The sequence below is a fragment of the Staurois parvus genome, unplaced genomic scaffold (assembly GCF_062004578.1).
Source record: "Staurois parvus isolate SC_StPar_1 unplaced genomic scaffold, SC_StPar_1.0 ptg000011l, whole genome shotgun sequence".
NCBI classification, from domain to species: Eukaryota; Metazoa; Chordata; class Amphibia; order Anura; family Ranidae; genus Staurois; species Staurois parvus.
In genome coordinates, this window is record NW_028317807.1 from 24,644,673 (window position 1) to 24,664,706 (window position 20,034).

The 20,034-nt window shown below is 38.3% G+C and overlaps 1 protein-coding gene across 2 annotated transcripts in view; it reads right to left on the reverse strand.

The window, feature by feature from the left end:
- Window positions 1-20,034, reverse strand: part of SATB2 (SATB homeobox 2) — a 273,671-nt gene that overhangs the window by 56,997 nt on the left and 196,640 nt on the right. The window contains exons 8-9 of one of the 2 annotated variants that reach the window (XM_089671714.1): window positions 18,795-19,007; window positions 14,856-15,020 (exon numbers count right to left, since the gene is read on the reverse strand). In XM_089671714.1, the coding sequence (XP_089527840.1) occupies window positions 14,856-15,020; window positions 18,795-19,007 (378 nt within the window). The remainder of the gene's footprint in view (window positions 1-14,855; window positions 15,021-18,794; window positions 19,008-20,034) is intronic. The other variant, XM_089671725.1, reaches the window with a different exon arrangement.

A 20,034-nucleotide genomic window follows, 5' to 3' on the forward strand; every position in this document is an offset into this window, starting at 1 on the left:
TATCAAGAGTGACTTCAGGAGCTTAACATGTACGCTTAACATGTACAGTCTGGAGGAAAGAAGGGAAAGAGGAGACATGACTGAAATCTTTAAATACATCAAGGGGGTGAATAAGGTTCAGGAGGGCAGTATTTTCAACATGAAACCAAAATCAAGAACACGGGAACATGACCTTAAACTAACTGGAGGAAAGTTCAAGACTAATCTCAGAAAGTATTATTTTACTGAAAGAGTAGTTGATGCTTGGAATAATCTTCCGGCAGAGGTAGTGAGCCAGTCAACAGTAAATAGCTTCAGACATGCTTGGGACAAGCATAGATCTATACTCAGACAAAAAAGTTAACAAAATGGACCACTCAGTCTATTTCTGTTGTAACTTTTCTATGTTTCTATATACATACAGCCGGAGTTCAACACCTAAAGAATACAAAATAAACTGCCTTATTTAATTTCTATTGTGTTACTGCTATCTTATCATAAATGGATGGCATCCTAGTAGTGCCTGGGACTTCTCTCAACAGGGTGACAATGCTGATCCCTCTGCAGTGAATTTACTGCAATGTTGTTACAGGTGATAACCTTCCTCAGAGGCCTATCAGCACTGGCCAAATCTCCATCTCTAGACTGTGTTGGTGATAGCATAGCCCTGCCTACATCTCTGAAGATTAGGAAATGTGGTCATACAGGATGCTACATTAGGCATCTAAAGACGCAGAGGGAAATAGCAACTGACTGGAAACATTCAAGCCTTGGCAACTGACCAGCTTACCAGGGAATCAAGGGCAAATTTATTTTATGCCTGTAGCCCACTCCTAGGTCCTGTGTTGACAGGCTTTGGGGTTGTGTCAAGGCTAGTTCACACTCTATGTAGTGACCTGTGTATTTCTACACTACAAAAAAGCAGGTCAAGCAAGGGCATGTAGATAATAGTTGTTTTCTATGTGTCACATTTATACCACAACACTGGTGTGATAGGTAATAAGTTGCAATGCAGAAAAATGCATCATCTGAATTTTTATGCACCGTATATCACCACACAGCAACACAACGCACTGTGCTTGCATGCAGTGACATGAATGAGGTGTCACTATGTGACACTTTAAATAAAGTTGAAAATAGAAAGGAATTGCACTTCTCTCTGATGAAGTTGACACTGCACCAGCCTGCATTGTAAGACGCTGCATTTTACGGAGCATGCTTACGCGCCACCTAACATTAAAGTCATCAGTTTGACATCAGTATAAGACCTTTCTGAGATCATTCAGAATTCACTAATAGGTGCATTTGACCTGCAAGTGATCTCCTTCTGACCTGCATTTAACCTTCTTCAAGCGGACATTGCATTCTCATAGCCTTGAATGGAAATACAAAACCTGCTTGAATGGGTACATAAGCCCTTTAACAAAGGCCCTTACCCTGTCCAGAAAATATGCCTTTGGTTAAACTAAAAAGACACTTCACAAATAATATTAAATGAAAAAGAAAGAAAAAGAGATTGCCAATTACAATCTTATAAGATTGATGATTTAGTCATCAATAGAACATTTGCATTGAAGATTGATGTCATATTTACTAATGGAACTAGTAATGCGTTAAGAAGCAAAGAAAAAGATCAATAAGCCAACCACAGCCATAGACACCATTTAGGAATGATAACACTTCTCTGTGTGCTGAAAGCTTGTTACTATGGGTTACTGTGAATTATTTCTTTTTTTTATATTTTAAAACTGTTCTTCATTAAGCCTATGCAGGTATTCCATTTCCAAGTATAACAAGATGCACTTATAGGCAGCAACCCAGTAACCCAGCATATTAGATAAAGTTTGTGTCTGAATAGTTGCTAATGATAATACTTAATCCTTAACACTACCCATATGACTCTACACTGCTACCGTAGCGCTGTATTTGCAGCATTCCAAGCACAGCTTCTCCTATTTGCAAGTCAACCCCCCTGTATCTCGTCACCACAGCAAGTTCCAAAAAGAAAAAAAAAAATCAGTTTCAGCCATATTGCTCACTGTGTACCCAGCTGCCGAAATAATTAGCTTATGAATGTATCAGCTGGTTGTGTGATTTTTATAAATAATAACCAACCTGCAGAGCAGAAACACTTTCATGAGCTAATATTAGCAATAATTTGCACGGTAATTGGGAGAGTTATAAATCTGCCATATGGATGAGCAAAGTAATCCTCAGATGCAAAAAGACTGTCAGGCGAATATATATTACATATTAGATGGAATATTTATAAAGTTGATAATAAACAGAAATGCATATCTTTCTATCTATCAGACTATCTATCTATCTATCTATCTATCTATCTATCTATCTATCTATCTATCCATCTATATGTCTGCATTTATGCCTTTCTCATTACAAATGAATAGTGTGACTCAAGTGTAGGCAACCTAGCAAGACCCATTTAAAAGACAGAAAGGTTTGAATAAAAGAAGAATGAAAATATAATAATACAAATGTCTTTGTAAAAATAAAAACTTATTCTACCTTTTTTAGCTTCAGTGAGAAAATTGGCATTCACTTTCATTCACAATTTTTTCATGTCTTTAGAGTAATTCATTGCCCCAAATCTGATGCAGAGAGTATGTGTAGAGTGCAGGAGTGTGTTGTGTACAGGGTGCAATGGTTAGGAGTGTGTTATGCACAGAGTGCAACTATCAAGCGTGTGTAATATACAGGGTGTAGGGTTCAGGTGTCTGTTACACTGAGAGTACAGGGATCAGAAATGGGTAATGTACAGAGTTCAGGGATCAGGAATATGTAAGGTACTGAGTGCGATTATCAGGAATATGCAATGCACAGGGTGCAGTGGTCAGAACTGTGTAACGTACAAAGCACAGATGTCAGATGTGTGTATTGTACAGAGTGCAGGGGTCAGGAGTGTGTAAGATATAAAGTGCAGGGGTAAGGAGTGGGTAACACAGAGAGTGCAGGGATCAAGTGTGGGTAACATACACAGTGTAGGGGTTAGGAGTAATAGTAACATACAGCTCAGGGAACAGAGTGCAGGGGTCAGGTGTATGCAACATTAATAATGTATGGGTCATACTGCACAGCACCCCTATGATTCATTTCACCCCCTTTATTCATAGCACAGCAATACCCTTTTTGAAACACTTCAACAACACACAAACAAACATACATACCCTCACACACTCATACACACATACATATATTCAAATACATACACACACATTTATACATACATATACACACACACCAGACATCAATTACCTTTCTCTCTTAAGTTTCACTGCTGGCATGGCTGGCTGTCCCTCCAGGCTCTTCAGTTCCTTGTTCCTGCTCATGCTGGAGGGAAAAGATGGGAGTCCTAAGGAGTAGCGGCTTGACAGGTTGTGCCCTGTTTAAGGCTGCCCTCCTTGTATGTGTACAGAACTGTGGCATCCCATAAGCAGCATGTCAAGTAGCCACAGCACCATAAAACATGGGCAGCACCGGTGTCTACACCCTGGGCAGCAGGCAAGAGATGTGGGGCATGTGCCCTGGGTGCCCAACACTGGCAACACCCATGACGTGTGGTCCAGATATACCCAGCTCATTGATCAACAGGTAGGTTGCAAAAGACCTGTTGCTGACTCCAGTCTAATGTAACATTTTTGGAATGACGTTAAAGTACATCTCTACGCATAAGAAAGAAAGTGAGGGGAAATCCAAAATTTTTGAGCTTTCAACTTTAGGAGCTTTCAATTTCCTGTTGCATCTTTAGGACAGGACATGAAGAGAAATTTCTCTTATGGTTCACAGACAGAAAAAAAAAATGCCAAAATTATGCTGCAGCTGTGGCTCCCAGGCACTAGGTTGTTAACTAAAATCAAATCTATAAACCATGCTCTGAAACTGGTGGAGCTGATTTAATTAACAAGCATAAACTGTGCTCTTTGCCAAGTGTATGTTCACTTACCTTAGTTAAATAAAGTGAAGCTAAGTTCGCTATAAATTAATCAATCAAGTGCAGGAGAAATTTAAAAAAAATATGATAGCACATAATTGGATGAATGACAAGCTGAACATTCCCTATTTGTGTAGTAAATATACCCCTATGTCTAAGTCAAGTCAAAGTTTTCATGCATTTTTGGGGGTTTTGTTTTTTTTATAATAAACTTGCACTCATTCTTAATTCAAAGTAGAGCTCCAGACTTTTTTACCTTTACCTTTGGCACATCCTTGATGCTATCTGTGCCTCTGCTGATAAAATTACTTCTTGTGTGAACACTGAGATCAATAAAAAAAGGTTTTGGACGGTGTTGCACTTTAAGTATCCTAGACTAATATTGCTGTAGAAAAGCATTCTTCAAAGGTCCTAGGACATACCTCTGCGAGGAAGAATATGCATACCCATCTCCCACCTTCCCAAATATAATGCTTTGTGGCCTGGGTATTTGCATGTCAGAGTGCGTGTTTGTTTTCGGGGAAGGAGGAGGTGGCAGTTTGATTGTTACCTATACTTATCTGTATCTCTGTACATTTTGGTTCCATACTTTTGTAAACCTACATTTTTTTAAGGTTGGATAGACTAGAGAAGGGTATTTATTGATCACCCTCACTTCTTAACTGGCCGAGGGGATCAGAAAAAATGTAATATCTCATACATCTCACAATGCATTTACTATGGTCCCTATGCAACCTATTAGTAGGCAAGGTGTTGCTAAGTAAGCAAAGAAAGGTGTATCTATGCTACAACTACCAGGAAGTCTGCATTTTCTATTCACTTCAGAAGAGATCTGAACAGTATGCAAATAAATCTAAACATATGTCTTAGCACCTTATAGCTTCTGCTTTTCTGCAGACACATGTTGCTACACTAGTAATTCTGTTGATCTACACCTGAAATTCATTCAACTCTTATACTCATGATAAATAGCACTATATAGACAGAGGATGACACCACTATTCGTAGCCTTCAGTTGCGTGGCTTTCTGTGTAATCCCCTTTCTACAGCCTGCTCTGTGGACCATGAATTAGCATCATAATGCTACTGAGGTACACCCTGTGCTATTCTCTTTATAAAAAGCTATGCATATTACTATAATAGCTGTATTTAAATTCAAGGATTTATGAATTAAAACATACCTAGACTAAAGTTTTTTTTTATTTGCTATGGAGTCTGCTTTAGATTTTCTTGATGTTGCCCCTTAGGGTCCCCTGCTATACATATACATATCTTGCCACCATATTCCTCATTAGTTTCGCCCTCTTAAATATCAAAAGTCTCAGTTTTTCAAGGAATTAGCAGCCTGAAAGCTATGCAGGAACCCATAAATCTCCATGGTGTGATCTTAACAAGGAGTCTTGCAAGTGACAGCAAGATAAGAGAATGAGGAACGTAAACTATGTCAAGTTAAACATATTTACTTTGCTTCTGTGGTATAAAATACGAGCAGTTTCAACCTGACACTTTGGTATTTCTCACCTTGAGAAAGGTCTGACTACCAATGTGAAATGCTTGCCTGGGTTTGTAAGAAAAAGGTGTGTTTTCATGATCCTTCAAAATCAAGGTTAAAGATATTTCATTATTTGTTCACATTGCTTTTCTAGAACCTCTGCTTTCTTTTATTTATTCTTCGGACTCATCAAATAACTTACTGTACAGTGTGCTGCAGACACAAACACAATTTGAGAGATACAATTTACATGTCTACATTATAATCAAGTTTTTTTTAGATACACAAGTATAGCTAGGGATTTTGGTTCTTGGGTACAAAATCTGCAGTAACAAATCTTACCTCGTATTTTTTTTTATTATTATACAGGATTTATTTTAATCAAATAAGCCTTCATGTTGTTGCATTACTTCCATTTCACAATTCCACACTGCATCTGCATGCTCTATTTCCACAGGGGGACTAGTGGTGGTCAGTTTGTGCCTGAACAACTGACCATCCTCTAGAGTCTATGGCTGACTTAAAAGGTCAACTTCAAGGCACACTAAGAAAAAAAATACTATTTAGTTCAGTTATAGAGTCTTTGAAAAAAATTAAATATATTTAGTAAAATAATGGGGTTGATTTTCTAAATATGGAGAGTGCATAATTTGGTGCAGCTCTGCAGAGAAACCAATCAGCTTCCAAGTTTTATTTCAAAGTTTAATTGAACAAACTTAAGTTAGCAGCTGATTGGCTACCATGCATAGCTGCACCAGATGTTGTACTCTCCGATTTTATTAAATCAATCTCAATGCATCCTGATTTCAATACTTTAGTACTAAATCTGGGAGAGAGGAGATCAGCATTGGGAGTTAATCAATCCTCTGTAATGTACATATGCGAAAGCAGGAGGTTATGGTCTCATCAGAGTGCTTACATATATGTTTACATGTGTTTAAGTAAGTTGAGAGTTTTTAAGCGACAAAAAGATCCTCTCCTGAATGCGCTGGCTCTGGGGGGTTTTTGTGCCCACTAAATGTGCCTACCTCCAAATGACTGTAAACTCTCATGCTTGCAGAGCACACCTAGTCTACCATGCAGGTGTGTTCAGAAGCAGAAAAAAAAACTTCAAACACCCTTAAAAGTGATGTTATTGTTGCCCAATGTGCATGAGGCCTACAAATCAAGTCAGCATTAGCAACTTTCATACTTTACCCTAGCTTTACATTACTGGAGTGTGTGTTGGTGTCAGGCTTTTATTTTTTTTTCTTTCTATAAATGATTTTATACTCATTTGCAATGTGGCTTTGAACTTGCTATAACATTTTACAACTCGTACGAATCGTACGGTAAAACCCCTGGTTTTACACTAGTCGATTGATAGATTGACTTGTGTACAGCCAGAGCACCCATACATGGATCGGAATTTGTCTGGTCCCTGCTGAACCAGCCAAATTTCGGTCCATGTATGGTTGTTGTACGGAGTTTATTCCCTAGCACAGCTAGCTCTCGCTCTTTGCATGGTATTGCCCTCTCTTCTACTGTGGGTGCCTAATTGCTCCCTGTACTGGCTAGCTCCTTTGACCCTCCCTTAACTTTCCTACAGCTAGGGGAGTTGGGAAGGGGAAATCTACAGAGTGTCACTTAAGTAATAGCTCTGATTCTGTTAGGGCTGCTGACATCATAACCAGCAGCAGTCTTTTTAAACAAGGGAGGCTTTTACAGGTAAAGAAAATTCATAAAATATGTTAAATGCACACATTCTCTTATGGAACACTTTTTGTTGAAATTAATGGTCTGGTGACATGGTCTTTTTAAAGAAAGAATATTAAGAAAGTAGCTGAAAAGATAACAAGATGTTGACAATGGCTACCAACAAATTTGCACTCTTATTTTCAAACTGTAGAGGACAAAAAGTAGAACTTTAATTGGTTACAATGGGTGCTATGAACAACACTTCCCTTCATTCTGTTATAGCCTTGTAGTTCTGTATTAAGCAGACAGGCTTTGGATTGTCACAAGTAATCAGACAGGACAAATTGTATATGCCATCAGACTCAGTATATTAATCTATATGTTAACTTTGCTCTAGTAGCCACAACTGATTGCCTGCATGGAAGCTAGTGTCCTATGAACACATTTATAATGCCAAGTGTGTGACCCACAAGTCTTGCTAAAGCTGCCCATAAAACCATCCATTACAGGCTACACAACTTTGATATTCACACAAGGGGGAACAGAGAGAAAAAAGGGCACGTTTGCAAAACCAATTGTGCCGTTTTTCACATTTACTGCACGTTTTCCACATATGTCATTTATTACAGAGTGGAAAACCGTTAAATGCACAGTAGTTTTGCCAAGTAGCATTATGCATTTAGCAGTTTCAGTCACTTAACAGTTCCAACCCTCATTATATTTTGCCATGTGGTATATAAGAGGGTTTGTGTGTCTATTCATTTAGCAGCCTAAGTAAGTTTCTAGTGGTTTTCGCTACAATGCATTTCACAGCAAGGCTGGAGACTTGAAGGGGCTGTGTAGAATAGCCAAATGAGCAATCAAGCAACAAACTAGCTTATCTCATGAATCTTGAGGCAAAGTTTCAATTAGTAAACAATCTAAGGTTTACTTTAAACCCCTGTCCTCTCCAGTTTCTAGCCAGATGGGAGCTAGCCATTACGTCTGCAGACACCTTCAGGTTAAATGTGGATCTCTGATTGTTTCTTTGTAATTTCTCAACCAATCACTGTCATTCCACTGGATGGATAGAGATGTCTGCTGAAGACATCAAGCTCTTCCTAATACACAGTATCAGATGAATAGTTAAAAATATCACTATGGTTGTTTAAACTACAGCTGTTTGTAAATTAAAGAAAAGTTTCCCTTTAAGTCTGGTTCACACCTGAATCACACAGGAACATGGTCCACTTTCCTGTGCCATTCCTGTGTAATTCTGTGCAGTGCAATTTTCAGCCCATTCATTTGAATGAGATGAAATCACACTGGATTGCACCAAGAGTCGTGCATGCACAACTTTAAAAAATGCACTGCAACCACATCGCATGTTATGTAAATTGTTAAAATATCTAAAGATTTCCCATATACCTTTGGGATCCTAGCGGGAATGTCCCCCCAATAGAGTTTCCAACTATGCCCCACTGCTGCAGGGAAGTCTCATCCCTGCTGATGCACAGTGCTTAATGTAAAATAAATAGTAACCATTGGTTTGTAATGGACTGCAACTTTTAATTGTTTAATAAATTAAAAAAATTTAAATGTGAAACCAGACAACTGTGTGCCTCAGGTTTCAAAATAATTACTAAGCTTCAAAGTGATTTGCTTAGTAATAAAAATAAATCCTGAAAAGCTACCTAGTCATTGTCCCCTAAGAACCTTTGTACTTTCAGGTGTAACTCATTTGACTATCATTTGGTTGGGAAGAATGTAGTGTATATTATTTCACAAAAGTAGGTAAGCCAAGGTTTTTATTCAGAGAAAAATAAATGACTACTTTGCTTGTGTAACAGTTTAAAATCACAGAAGTACAACCTGAATGATTTATAATTTCATTGATATTGATATATTCTGTTAAATTTTACAAACAAAATTTAACAAAATCACAAACCTTAGCAACAGCAGAACTATTGCAAGTGTATGCCCCAGGACCTCTAAGTGAACAATGGGTCCCTTCTGACCCTCCTTATACATCCACTGTCTGCACTGTAAAAATCATTAAACTCATCCCAACAGTTACAATATTAAGCAGACGGGGTGTACAGCTGAGATTGTTTCTTTTAGATTCACAGTAATCTCTAGTGATGGGTTGTACACTGAACTCTTCTGCCTCCTGAATGGCATCCAGTGTTGGCAAGTCAGGAATCATTCTCCTTTCCTAGATGGAAGTACAGGCCTTCCCCGGGTTACTAACCAGATAGGTTCTGTATGTTTGTTATTAAGTTGATTTTATATGTAAGTTGGAACAGGTACATTTTTTAGGTGCAACTACAGCCAAAAAAATATTTTTATGTTTTGGATAGCATAGAGAAGGGTTTAACTGGCCATGCAGTGATGTGGGATTGCTGACAGGTCTGGACAGTAAGTGGCAGCATGAGGTGAGCAGCAAGATGGTCACCCGATGGTTTCCAAGACTTTCGGCATTCTTAAGTATGAGTCGTATGTAAGTTGGATGTTTGTAACTTGGGGACTGCTTGTACTGGTCTACCACCTACATAAATGTAAGAATTACAACTTCAGCAGTTCAGCCATCTGCCCACTGCATGCAGTGATTGGCAAGATAACTTTATTTTGATTTACTGCAGTGTGTGAAACAGATGGGAGGGGTTTAGAAGAACCCCAGAGTTGTGAAGGGAAACCTTAGTTGTAGGGACAGTATTTTAAGTGACTTAAATGGCTATGATAGGTTACCACTGAAGGCCATGTGAAAAATGGCACCATGTCTCCACACTGGTCACTAGATCTTACGCAAGGGCATGTTTTCCTAGACTGTAAGCTCTAACGAGCAGGGCCCTCTGTTTCCTCTTGTACCAAATTGTATTGTAACTGTAATGTCAACCTTCGTTTTGTAAAGCGCTGCACAAACTGTTGGCGCTATATAAATCCTGTATAATAATAATAATGTTTGAAATGACACTATACCTTCCTAATGGTCAGTGGACATTACACAAGTCATCCCCAAAATGGCCACCCATTGAGCACCGTATCTTTTTGCCACTGCCAAGATTAAGGTTTCTTAAGGATGATTATACCTCTAAACAAAACAAAAAGGCAAAACCCTGTGTATAGTAACATACTGTAGGGGAAGAGTAAAGAAAATGGGATGATATGCAGTAGTGCGTTCAAAAATCATCAAAGAATGTCTAAAAATGATTAAATTAAAGCTAAAGTCCAACACCAGTCAAAAACCTTTTTTTGCCATTTGGAACACAAAAGTAATACACCCTTTATCGAGAATTATTGCTGAGTGTGATGCTACAGTGACCCTTACTTCCGTAGTGGTTACTGGCACAGGAAGTTGAGTGAAATATCTCCAGTGTTAATACAAACAGAAAAAAAACACTTTTCTAGCAGAGTGGGGAAGGGTAAATATATACCAATTTCTTTTCACTGTTCATGTCCCCACCGGGGTCTTTATCCTCACATCCTGTGCAGTCACCAGAACAGAAGATCGGGAAATCTCATCAGCAAGAACAAAGATAGCAATAAAATTTTAACAGAGAACCCAATCCTAACCTACTCTAACATAAATGTAAAAAAATATTTTGGCTGGCATTCCAATTATATGCTCATCCTGTTCTGCTTTAACAAGCAGATATAAAGAAAATAAATAATTCCCTTAAACAATGGAGGGTCGAATACTGTTTAAACATAAATTAAAATACCGAATTAATGGCTGTCTGATAAGAAGTTTTAACAATATCTGTATGAAAAGTAAAATGAAAAGTAAACAGGACATGATTAAAATAAGTAGAACCTCCACAACACAGCAAGTTTCAGGCTTGGCTGGCTGTATAAATGTATCTTTGTTGTCTGGCTCTCATTATCAGACCACTTGGCTCTGATACCTCCAACATAATTCATCTTAAGCCCCATAAACAGCATCCGTGTGTTCAATACCTTATTTAGAAGATTCCTTTAAGTGAGCTTTATTTTCTCTTATTAAACTTGCACAATGGTGGTAACCTCGCCCAGAATGCTGGTCATTAACTGCACAGCCCATGAAACGTCTGTATGACTTATATCTCCCTAATGGGATGTTAGGCCTTTATTTAATGTCTGTGAAAGTTTCCTTATTAGACAGGCCTGGGACTATCTGTGAAATTCAAAACAGGCCAGGGTATTATTTATGGTAGCACACTCCATGACCAATCAGGTGTAATGTTCCCATCACGACTAATGCTGGCTTTTCAGTTCTCATGGGCTACAGATCCAGAGCAGACTAACAACACTAGGAGAGCACTGAAGGTTGTGACACAATACTAAGGACACCACACCACAAGAAATCTAACTTGTTAACCTATTATTTTCCTTATCTGTTAGTGTTTTCTGTATTGCAATAAATAATTACTGCATACCCATACACATTATGGTAACAGGACTAAAGTAATCAAAAGCCCTGCAATTTCATTGATTAAACACACTTTAGGATACAAGAGTCATGGAAGGCACAGGTTAACACATACTACCCTGATGCCTTTTAATACATGTGAACAGAAGTTGCAGTGCATGAAGTAAGTACTTCTTAAGCCAGTATTGACTGGTCCTGGGCACCTCAAAAGACATGTTCACAAGATACAGATACTCTCAGATACCTGTCCCTTCTAGCAAATACAAGATCTGACAGACTGCCATTTTAAAGCTCAACAGAAGCTACTTTGTTTTTCTTGAACATGTTTTGTTCAAGGCTAAGCCATCTTGCTTATTAACTTTTTATTTAAGTGTACTAAAAAAAGGTACAAAAATTAGAAAACATAGAAAACAAGGTAGAATTAGAAATTTAACTAGATGTATCCAGTTTCCAAAACAAGTTAAATATGTTTTTTTTTAACTTTGTATAAAGTGATGAAGGGTTAGAACCCCTGTCAGGTTTTCAGTGCTTTCTGTATCCCCACTAGATGGATTCACTGTTTTTTTTTTGTCCTAGTGACAACAGTCACAGTCTGAGAAATGCAAACCTTTGAGTTGTCGCAAGAACAGGAATAGAGGGGTAATCTTTTAGGGGGGCCTCTTGTTCCAGTTTCAGATATTTCTCCATTTAAAGGATACATTCACCTTAAAAAACAATAAATAAATGCACATTTTTTTGCTGTTAAAAAAAATGTGCATTTATTATTTTTTGTTTCTGGAGCCTCCAAAGCATTGCACGAGCGATCATCAGATCGCTGGTGCCTTGCAAGTCTCCCTCTGATCTGTCGCTGTATCTGCTTGCTTGTACATCCTGTACAGGCAAGCAGATACTTACTGACAGGAAGGCTCAATGAACTATCACGGTGCTGTGGAGCACCGTAGTAGTTCATTGAGAGCTACAAGCCCACAGCCGCAAAGGCTGTTGGAACTTGTAGTTTTCTCATTCACAGAACACTGTGAATGAGTGACACGGCCGGGTGGGAGGAGCTCTGCATGGCCACATCTTTTTTAAATTGTGACAGCTAGCAGGAAGGAGAAGATCCCCCATTAGCTGTCACAGCAGGGATCAGGGGGGTGCAGAGGGCGGTCCGTTCATAACATGTTACATGTTACGCCCTGAATATGGATGTAACATGTTACGAAAGGTGAACTTATCCTTTAAAGCTTACTTAAACTTAAAAACAAAATGTAATATATTGCAGCTTATCAGTCCTTGGATGTGGTGTCTGCATACATTTTCAGGATAAGAACATTTTCAGCAAGTGCAGAATATACCTGTTGACCTTATCAGAAATTCTGTGTCCCTGTCACTTCCTGTAAGCTTAAAGTGATTATAAATGTAAAAGTTTTTTTTACCTTAATGCAGTCTATGAATTAAGGTGGTTGTAAACCTCAGACATGAGATATGAACATAGCATATTCCTTTATAGTGTGTATTTGTCTCAATTAAGAACACTAATTGCCATTTCTGTCTGCTGTTATGTTCCTCTGATACCAGCATGAATCAGTTCTGACAGGTTTTCCTGACACCAAGAGAAAAAAGGTGACAGGGGAGGACTTCCAGCAGAGTAATAGCCTCAGCTCTGTTCCTGTGAATTGTGTGGAGGGGGGTGTGTCTCTTCCCTCCAATCAGCTCTTTGAGCTCTTGTCACTGAGTTCTGCAGAGTGTATATTCAGCTCTCTGCCCCCTTTTTTTCTGAACTCTCAGACAAGCTATAAAATTCAGCACTTTGAACAGATGAAGAAAAGAGAAGATTGCAGACAGACGAGATTTGTTTCATCTCTGTGTATCACCTGGGGCCAGTCACTTCACTGGGTACATTAGAGGGATTACAACCACTTTAAGGTAAAAAAAAGTTTTACATGCAACCCGCAGCACCCCCTAAATACTAGATTCCTATGATGGGTGCTGTGTGGTGGGAGAAGCCCATTGGACCCGAGAAGAAAAGGATCAGGGCTGCTCTGTTGTAATACCATTGCACAGAGCAGGTAAGTATAACATGTTTGTTATTTTTTTAATAAAAACAAAGCTATATTATCACTTTAAAAGGAATCACAAACAATCTTATCTTTCCTTTGTAAACTAGAAATCGCATCAACTACCATGTAATGTTTGACAAACATGGCCTCCTCCATAGACAGTACATACCGTAGAAATGTCTTGTAGCCACAAAGGCACAGACAGTGTGTTATTCATAGGATTATGAGGTGAAAAGATAAGGGAAGCCTGAAAACAAAAAAACTAATGCAGCCACCATGGATGGCTGGTAAACTTCAATGTAATACATTTTTTGCTTTTGGGTTTAAATTTAGTATCATGACAGGAATTGAAGGAAAAACTCTCCAATGGGATCCAAGGGGAAAACTTGATAGGGATTTTAACTATTCCCTACTCTATCCAAAATGGAGGGGGGGGGGGTTTGGTCCTACAGTATATATACTTTATTGGCAATATACTGTAAGACATGCACAGCAAAACAAGAAACATGTTAACTGAATGGAAACTGAGTTCCCAAATGGTTCAGCCTCAACTACATCTGAAGAAAAAGAATGGCAACACACAGTTAAAAAAAAACAACTAGCACAACTGCACAGTGGCACAGCAGTTAGCACTTCTGCCTAGCAGCATTAGGGACACTGGTTTGAATCCCAACCACAGCCCCACCTGCATGGAGTTTGCATGTTCTCCCTGTGTCTGCGTGGGTTTCTGCTGGGTACTCGGATTTTCTTCCAGATTTCAAAGACATGCTGATAGATTATCTGACTTGTCTAAATTGGCCCTAGTATGTGTATATATGAATGTGAGTTTGGGACCTTAGATTGTTAAGCTCCTTGGAGGCAGGGACTGATGTTAATGTACAATAAATACAGTATGTGCCAAGGGCTGCGTAGGTTGACTTTACCATAAATAAATCTGTGTATGTAGCAGTGTGAGCACACAAAGAAAGTTCTTCTTTAACTTTTAGTGTGGTTAGGCTGCATGGGAAAGTTATCTTGAAAGAATAATAAGGTATAGTATTTTTTATGAGGTGCTGAAAAACTTTTTACATATCTTGATGTTATCTTTCCTACATAATAAACACTTAATTGTTGCTAAAACAGGGATGTACCATAATTTCAAGATACAATTATGAAATGAGGTGCCAGTAAAAAGACTGCCGACATAATGTTATGTTTTCCCCTTTAGCCTGAAATAAGATAGGGTTATACCATAATGTTTCTATGACCAGATGCAGTGTTTTATAAGGTGTATGGGGGATACAGGATATCACAACAGATCGTACAATTGGCTCCCCTTTCCAGCTCACTCACCTGACTTTTATTAGCAGCTACTTTGGCAAAGAGAGCCTGGGACACCTTTGCTCGTTTCATCTCTTGCTGAATTTCGTCGTAAACAACAGCTGTGATGGTAACATTGGAAGATTCCCCTTCTACTTTCACCTGGATGTCGGATGTCGGAGTAGTGGTGGTTTTCATCTGTAGGGAGGTTGTGGGGAAGGGGGGAAAAGACAGAAAAAGGAAAAATATTTCAGCTGAGCCATCTGTGCAGAAATTGTCAAAGGACTCAGTAAGGTTGGTGCCAAGGAGCATTAGCTACGGTGGGACACTTCCTGTCCATTATTCTAATCAGGTTAATTGTGATTGGGAATAATTGCTGTTGGAGAACATGGAAGGAAAGAGACCTTGACTTTTTCTTCACGTGTTCAGTGAATCTGTATACAGGGGTTGTCAGTACAGTTTATATTTCATAATCCATTGGTTGGCAATTTATTAACCCATTATCGGCTACAAAAAACATTGATGTTACAAACATACAATGAACAATAAAATTATCTTTTTTTTTAATTGTTCACTCTGTAGTACAGTATATGCCAATGTGCAATATATTGATTTTTATGTTATACCAGGCAATGACAACTTACAATTTGTGTATATTTACAACTAATACAGTGTATATACTTAGAAACCAATAAGACTGACCACACAAAAGAAAAAGTGGTCAACTGAGTCTGATAATTTTTGTTTATTATGATAGGTACACCCAGAAATATATTTTATATAAAGGGCTAGAGACACAGTGGAGGGAGCCAACAGTAGACTTCTCATTCTTCAGTCCTCACTGATGTTTTAATTGGTTCTAATGGGTTGATTAAATGTACCTGTACTTCCATTATACATAGTGTATGGATAAACCCACACATAATGTGCACACATGCATTTTTTAAGCTAAGTTGCTTTGCAGTGAGTTATTAGCACATGTTGCAGTGAGGTTCTTGTGACGTTTTTTATTAACCTAATGCTTTAACCTGCACTGCACTGAACATGCTGTGATACCTAAAAAAGTTCCTATTTTTTGATCACACATCAACAAAAGGCCTTTTCTATCTGCATTGTTCTTGCATTTGGAGCCCATTGGACAATGCAGCCCAACAATGGTGTGAATGAGCCCTTGTACATGTATGAAAGCAAAAGAAGACCACCATTATTTCCTGTCTGCCCCAACATGTCAATCTCAGTTACATTTTATTTTCATGATGTCTAGTATCACTGTACCACAAGCACTTGCAAATCCTTTCATAATTAAACAACTTGCTTCTTATGAAGGGGTTAACAAGGGCTAAACAATCATAGTTATTGTACATGAGGTGTGTGTCTTCTTTTCCCTTCCTGTTGTCTGATAAAGTCTTCAGTGCAGGAACCAATTCTCCCAGAAAAAATGAGAAAATGGGTAAAGGTCTCTAAATAATAAATTACTACTCAATTTACGGCACTCCCTCATGTCCCTCTCATTCTTTATTAAACATGAACGTATGTCATCTGAGCACATAGCTCCAGTTACCATTATCCTCATTATGCTAACCAGTCGGACACCCAATTTCACCTAGGAAATGAGCGGAAATGAAAACAGAAATTTCATTTTCGCATCTCGGGCCCCAGGTTGCTTCTGATTTGTGCCTTTAATGTTCTTAAACTGTTATTGTTATTTTCTCTATTCTGGCACACTGCCTTAATTGAATGATTCTGCCATCAGCTGACAAGTGAAGGGCAAAAGGAGATGTATTCCTACAACTGGATGACACAGGGGTCTCATACATTTGTTATCTGTTCATTTCAAAATGAACGCTGGTGGATGGTCAAGCCTAGTGAATAAAAGAACTCTAGTCCAATTAAGCAACAATTAAGTAGTGAGGAAAATCAATAAAGATAATTATACAAACTTATACATATTTCTGTGATTGAAATACAAAAATCGCAGCTTTCCAAAGCTCTGTACCTTCAAAAGTTATGTGTCTGTGCCCACCCACGCTATTACCTAATACTAAAAGACAATATATATCATACTGTGCCAGAAGAGGGAAATCCTCTGCATTAGGGGAGCTGAGCCTTGTTTCTTGAGTCCGATTCACCCAGCTATGACATGCTGAGAAGATGAAATTCTTATCCAGATTTAACAATTCAAATGTTTTATCAGTACCTGGGATTTAGAGGCACGATAACACCCCCACATTTTACAAATGCACATAAGAAATGTAATTAATGGCTAGGAGATCTTGTTTTAATAGTTTATGATTTTGAACAATTATTCACCTGCTACCATAAGTTGTACATACAGTGGCAAGAAAAAGTATGCAAGCCCCTTGGCCCAAGGGGCCCTTCTGTAGTAATTTGCCATAAAATATGATCCGATCCTCATTTAAGTCACAATAGACAAACACAAAGGGGTTGATTTACTAAAGGCAAATAGGCTGTGCACTGCAAGTGAAAGTGCAGTTGCTCTAGTTCTGAAGGGAACACGCAAGGAAAATAAAAAAACAGCATTTTTGCTTGCACATGATTGGATGAAAAAAATCAACAGAGCTTCACCTCATTTCAGAACATCCCCTCAGATATAAAGCAACTGCACTTGCAGTGCACAGTATATTTACCTTTAGTAAATCAACCCCAATGTGCTTAACGAGTATGTAAACCAGTTTCATATTCTTCATATTTGCCTGCTGTACCATGTACTTGTATGAAAAAGTATCCTGTTCTTTTTGTATTGCTTCCTTTTTGTGAAATACCTGGTGTTCCTGCGACTGCCCCTGCCATAAGAGCACAGCATGGCATAGCTGTGCTGCTGTGCTGAGAGCTTAGCCTGCTCTCCTCTAAAGATCAGACATATGCTGACACTCCGCCCCCCCACACACACACACCGCACAGCCATTCATTTGGAAGACCAGTGTACTGCTGTTTCTCCTCCCCCAGCATTTTAAGCTCCTTATGCAACTGAGAACACAGGGAATGTGATCACTTATAACAAAGGGAAAAAGGGTATTTATATTTTTTTTATACCTATACATAAATGTTTTGCCTTCCATTTCTATTTTGAACTGAATGGTTTCTTTTACAAGGTGAAGGTTCACGTATACTATAAGCTGGTAACACACAAAAATCTAATTTCTCATGCCTTTATTGAGCACACCCTTTAAATGGTTCCAGCGCTGGAGGAAAACGTAAGTAAACCCATGGAGTTAATAGCTAGTTGAACCTCCTTTTGCAGCAATGACTTCCAACAAATGTTTTCAGTAGTTCTGAATCAGACCTGCACAATGTTCAGGAGGAATTTTTGACCATTCCTCTTTAAAACAACTGTTTCACCTCAGACACATTTGTAAGATGTCTGGTGTGAACAGCTTTCTTGAGGTCATTCCAAAGCATCTCTATGGGGTTAAGGTCAGGGCGCTGACTGGGTCATCACAAGAGACTTATATTTTCTTTTTCTGAAGCCAGTCTGTGGTGAATTTACTTTGAACACTTAGGGTTATTATCCTGCTGCATCACCCAACTTCTACTACTCTTTTCTTATTACAGTACTCAGTTATTCAGTTTACTACTAAGTATGCTCATTTAAAGGAACTTGAAAGGAGTATGGAAGCTGCCACTGCAGACCTATTTTTAAAATTGCTATTTTCTGGGATGACTTCTTCAAAATATCAGTCAAGTCAGAACTTCAGGTCTGTAAATTTGCTCTAGGTCAGTGTTAAAAAAAAAGTATTGAAGCCATTGGCTTTTTCATTAGCATTTTCAGGAAGACCAAAAAGGCAGTCTTCATATTCTTTTACTACAGGCCTTTTTTTAATTACAATTAATCAGGTCATATGTCTTGTGAAACAAGTCATTTGAAAAGGCAGTCTTCAGTCACTGCAGTTTACATCTTACAAAGGCAGTATTCCAGCCTTCTATGAAATGTACTACACAGACTGGACATACCTGTGGAACTCGAGATGAGCTAGGGCTGCTGGAGGATGATGACAGTAGGCTTACGTTGGGGTTCATACTCCTTTCCCTTTCATCCTGATAGATCCGATCTCTCTCTGCTTCTGGTAAATTTAAGAAGTTCTGCATTGCCCTCAGGTTTACCAGCAAAGACTGGGATGCTGTTCTGGGGTCTTCTTCCTTACGTAAGATTTCTGACAGCAAACCCTGGTCAAACACATTAATCGGATATTTTAGTATTTAATCAGACATGAAAAAAATAACATTCTAATATAAAATTTGACAGTGACTCTACGGCTTTGCAAACTAAGTGAAAGGTATACAAATGTTACCCTTGTTATCTTCTGCGTTAAGGAATCAGACTCCCCACCTCCCCTCAGAGAATTACTGATGTGCTGGGTATGTCATGTGTGATGTCATCAGTCTCCTAAGACTTCAAAGGAAATGAAGGTAACATGGAACCAGCAAACAGCCTCTTTCTATGCACATAATGATGTTTATTTACTAAAAAAATAGATAATGTCCACCTACCTAGGACATGAAGTTCACTTTGGAAAGTGAATGTTACTAAATAACCTTTAAATATCCATTTGGGAGCAATGGGATTAAAACAGGATATTTATTTGCCCATGATTGGGTATTCAAAGTTATACAACTTCATATTATTTACAAACATTTATGTAGTTTGCAAGGTGAACATTCACTTTCTTATGTGAACAGCCTTTGTTTCTTTAGTAAATGAATTCAAATGTGTGGGATGTGTAATTGGATAATTCCCTATTGGCTATACTCAGTATTAGATAAAACATAAGATCACCCAAAATAGGTGGATAGTATATAATTAGGCTCCATCAGCTGATTCCTAAAGTAGTGTACAAGATGGCTGTCAGAGGTCAGTGAATACCATCAGGAATCACCCCATAAACAAAATTAATAAATCATGTGTGTCTGGTATATTTTATGTGTCTCTGATGTATTTTTTAACTAGGTAATGATAATATAATGCCTAAATAACAAATTGTGCTATATTTCAGTTTACTACTATGTTATCTTCAGCTCATTCTAAGGATCAATGCATACAGTGGGGAAAATAATTATTTGATCTCCTGCAGAGTTTGTAAGTTTGCCCACTCACAAAGAAATTAAGAGTCTATCATTTTCATCATAGATGTATTTTAAATGCTAGAATATCAACCACAAATCCAGAAAAAACACTTGATACAAATGTTATAAA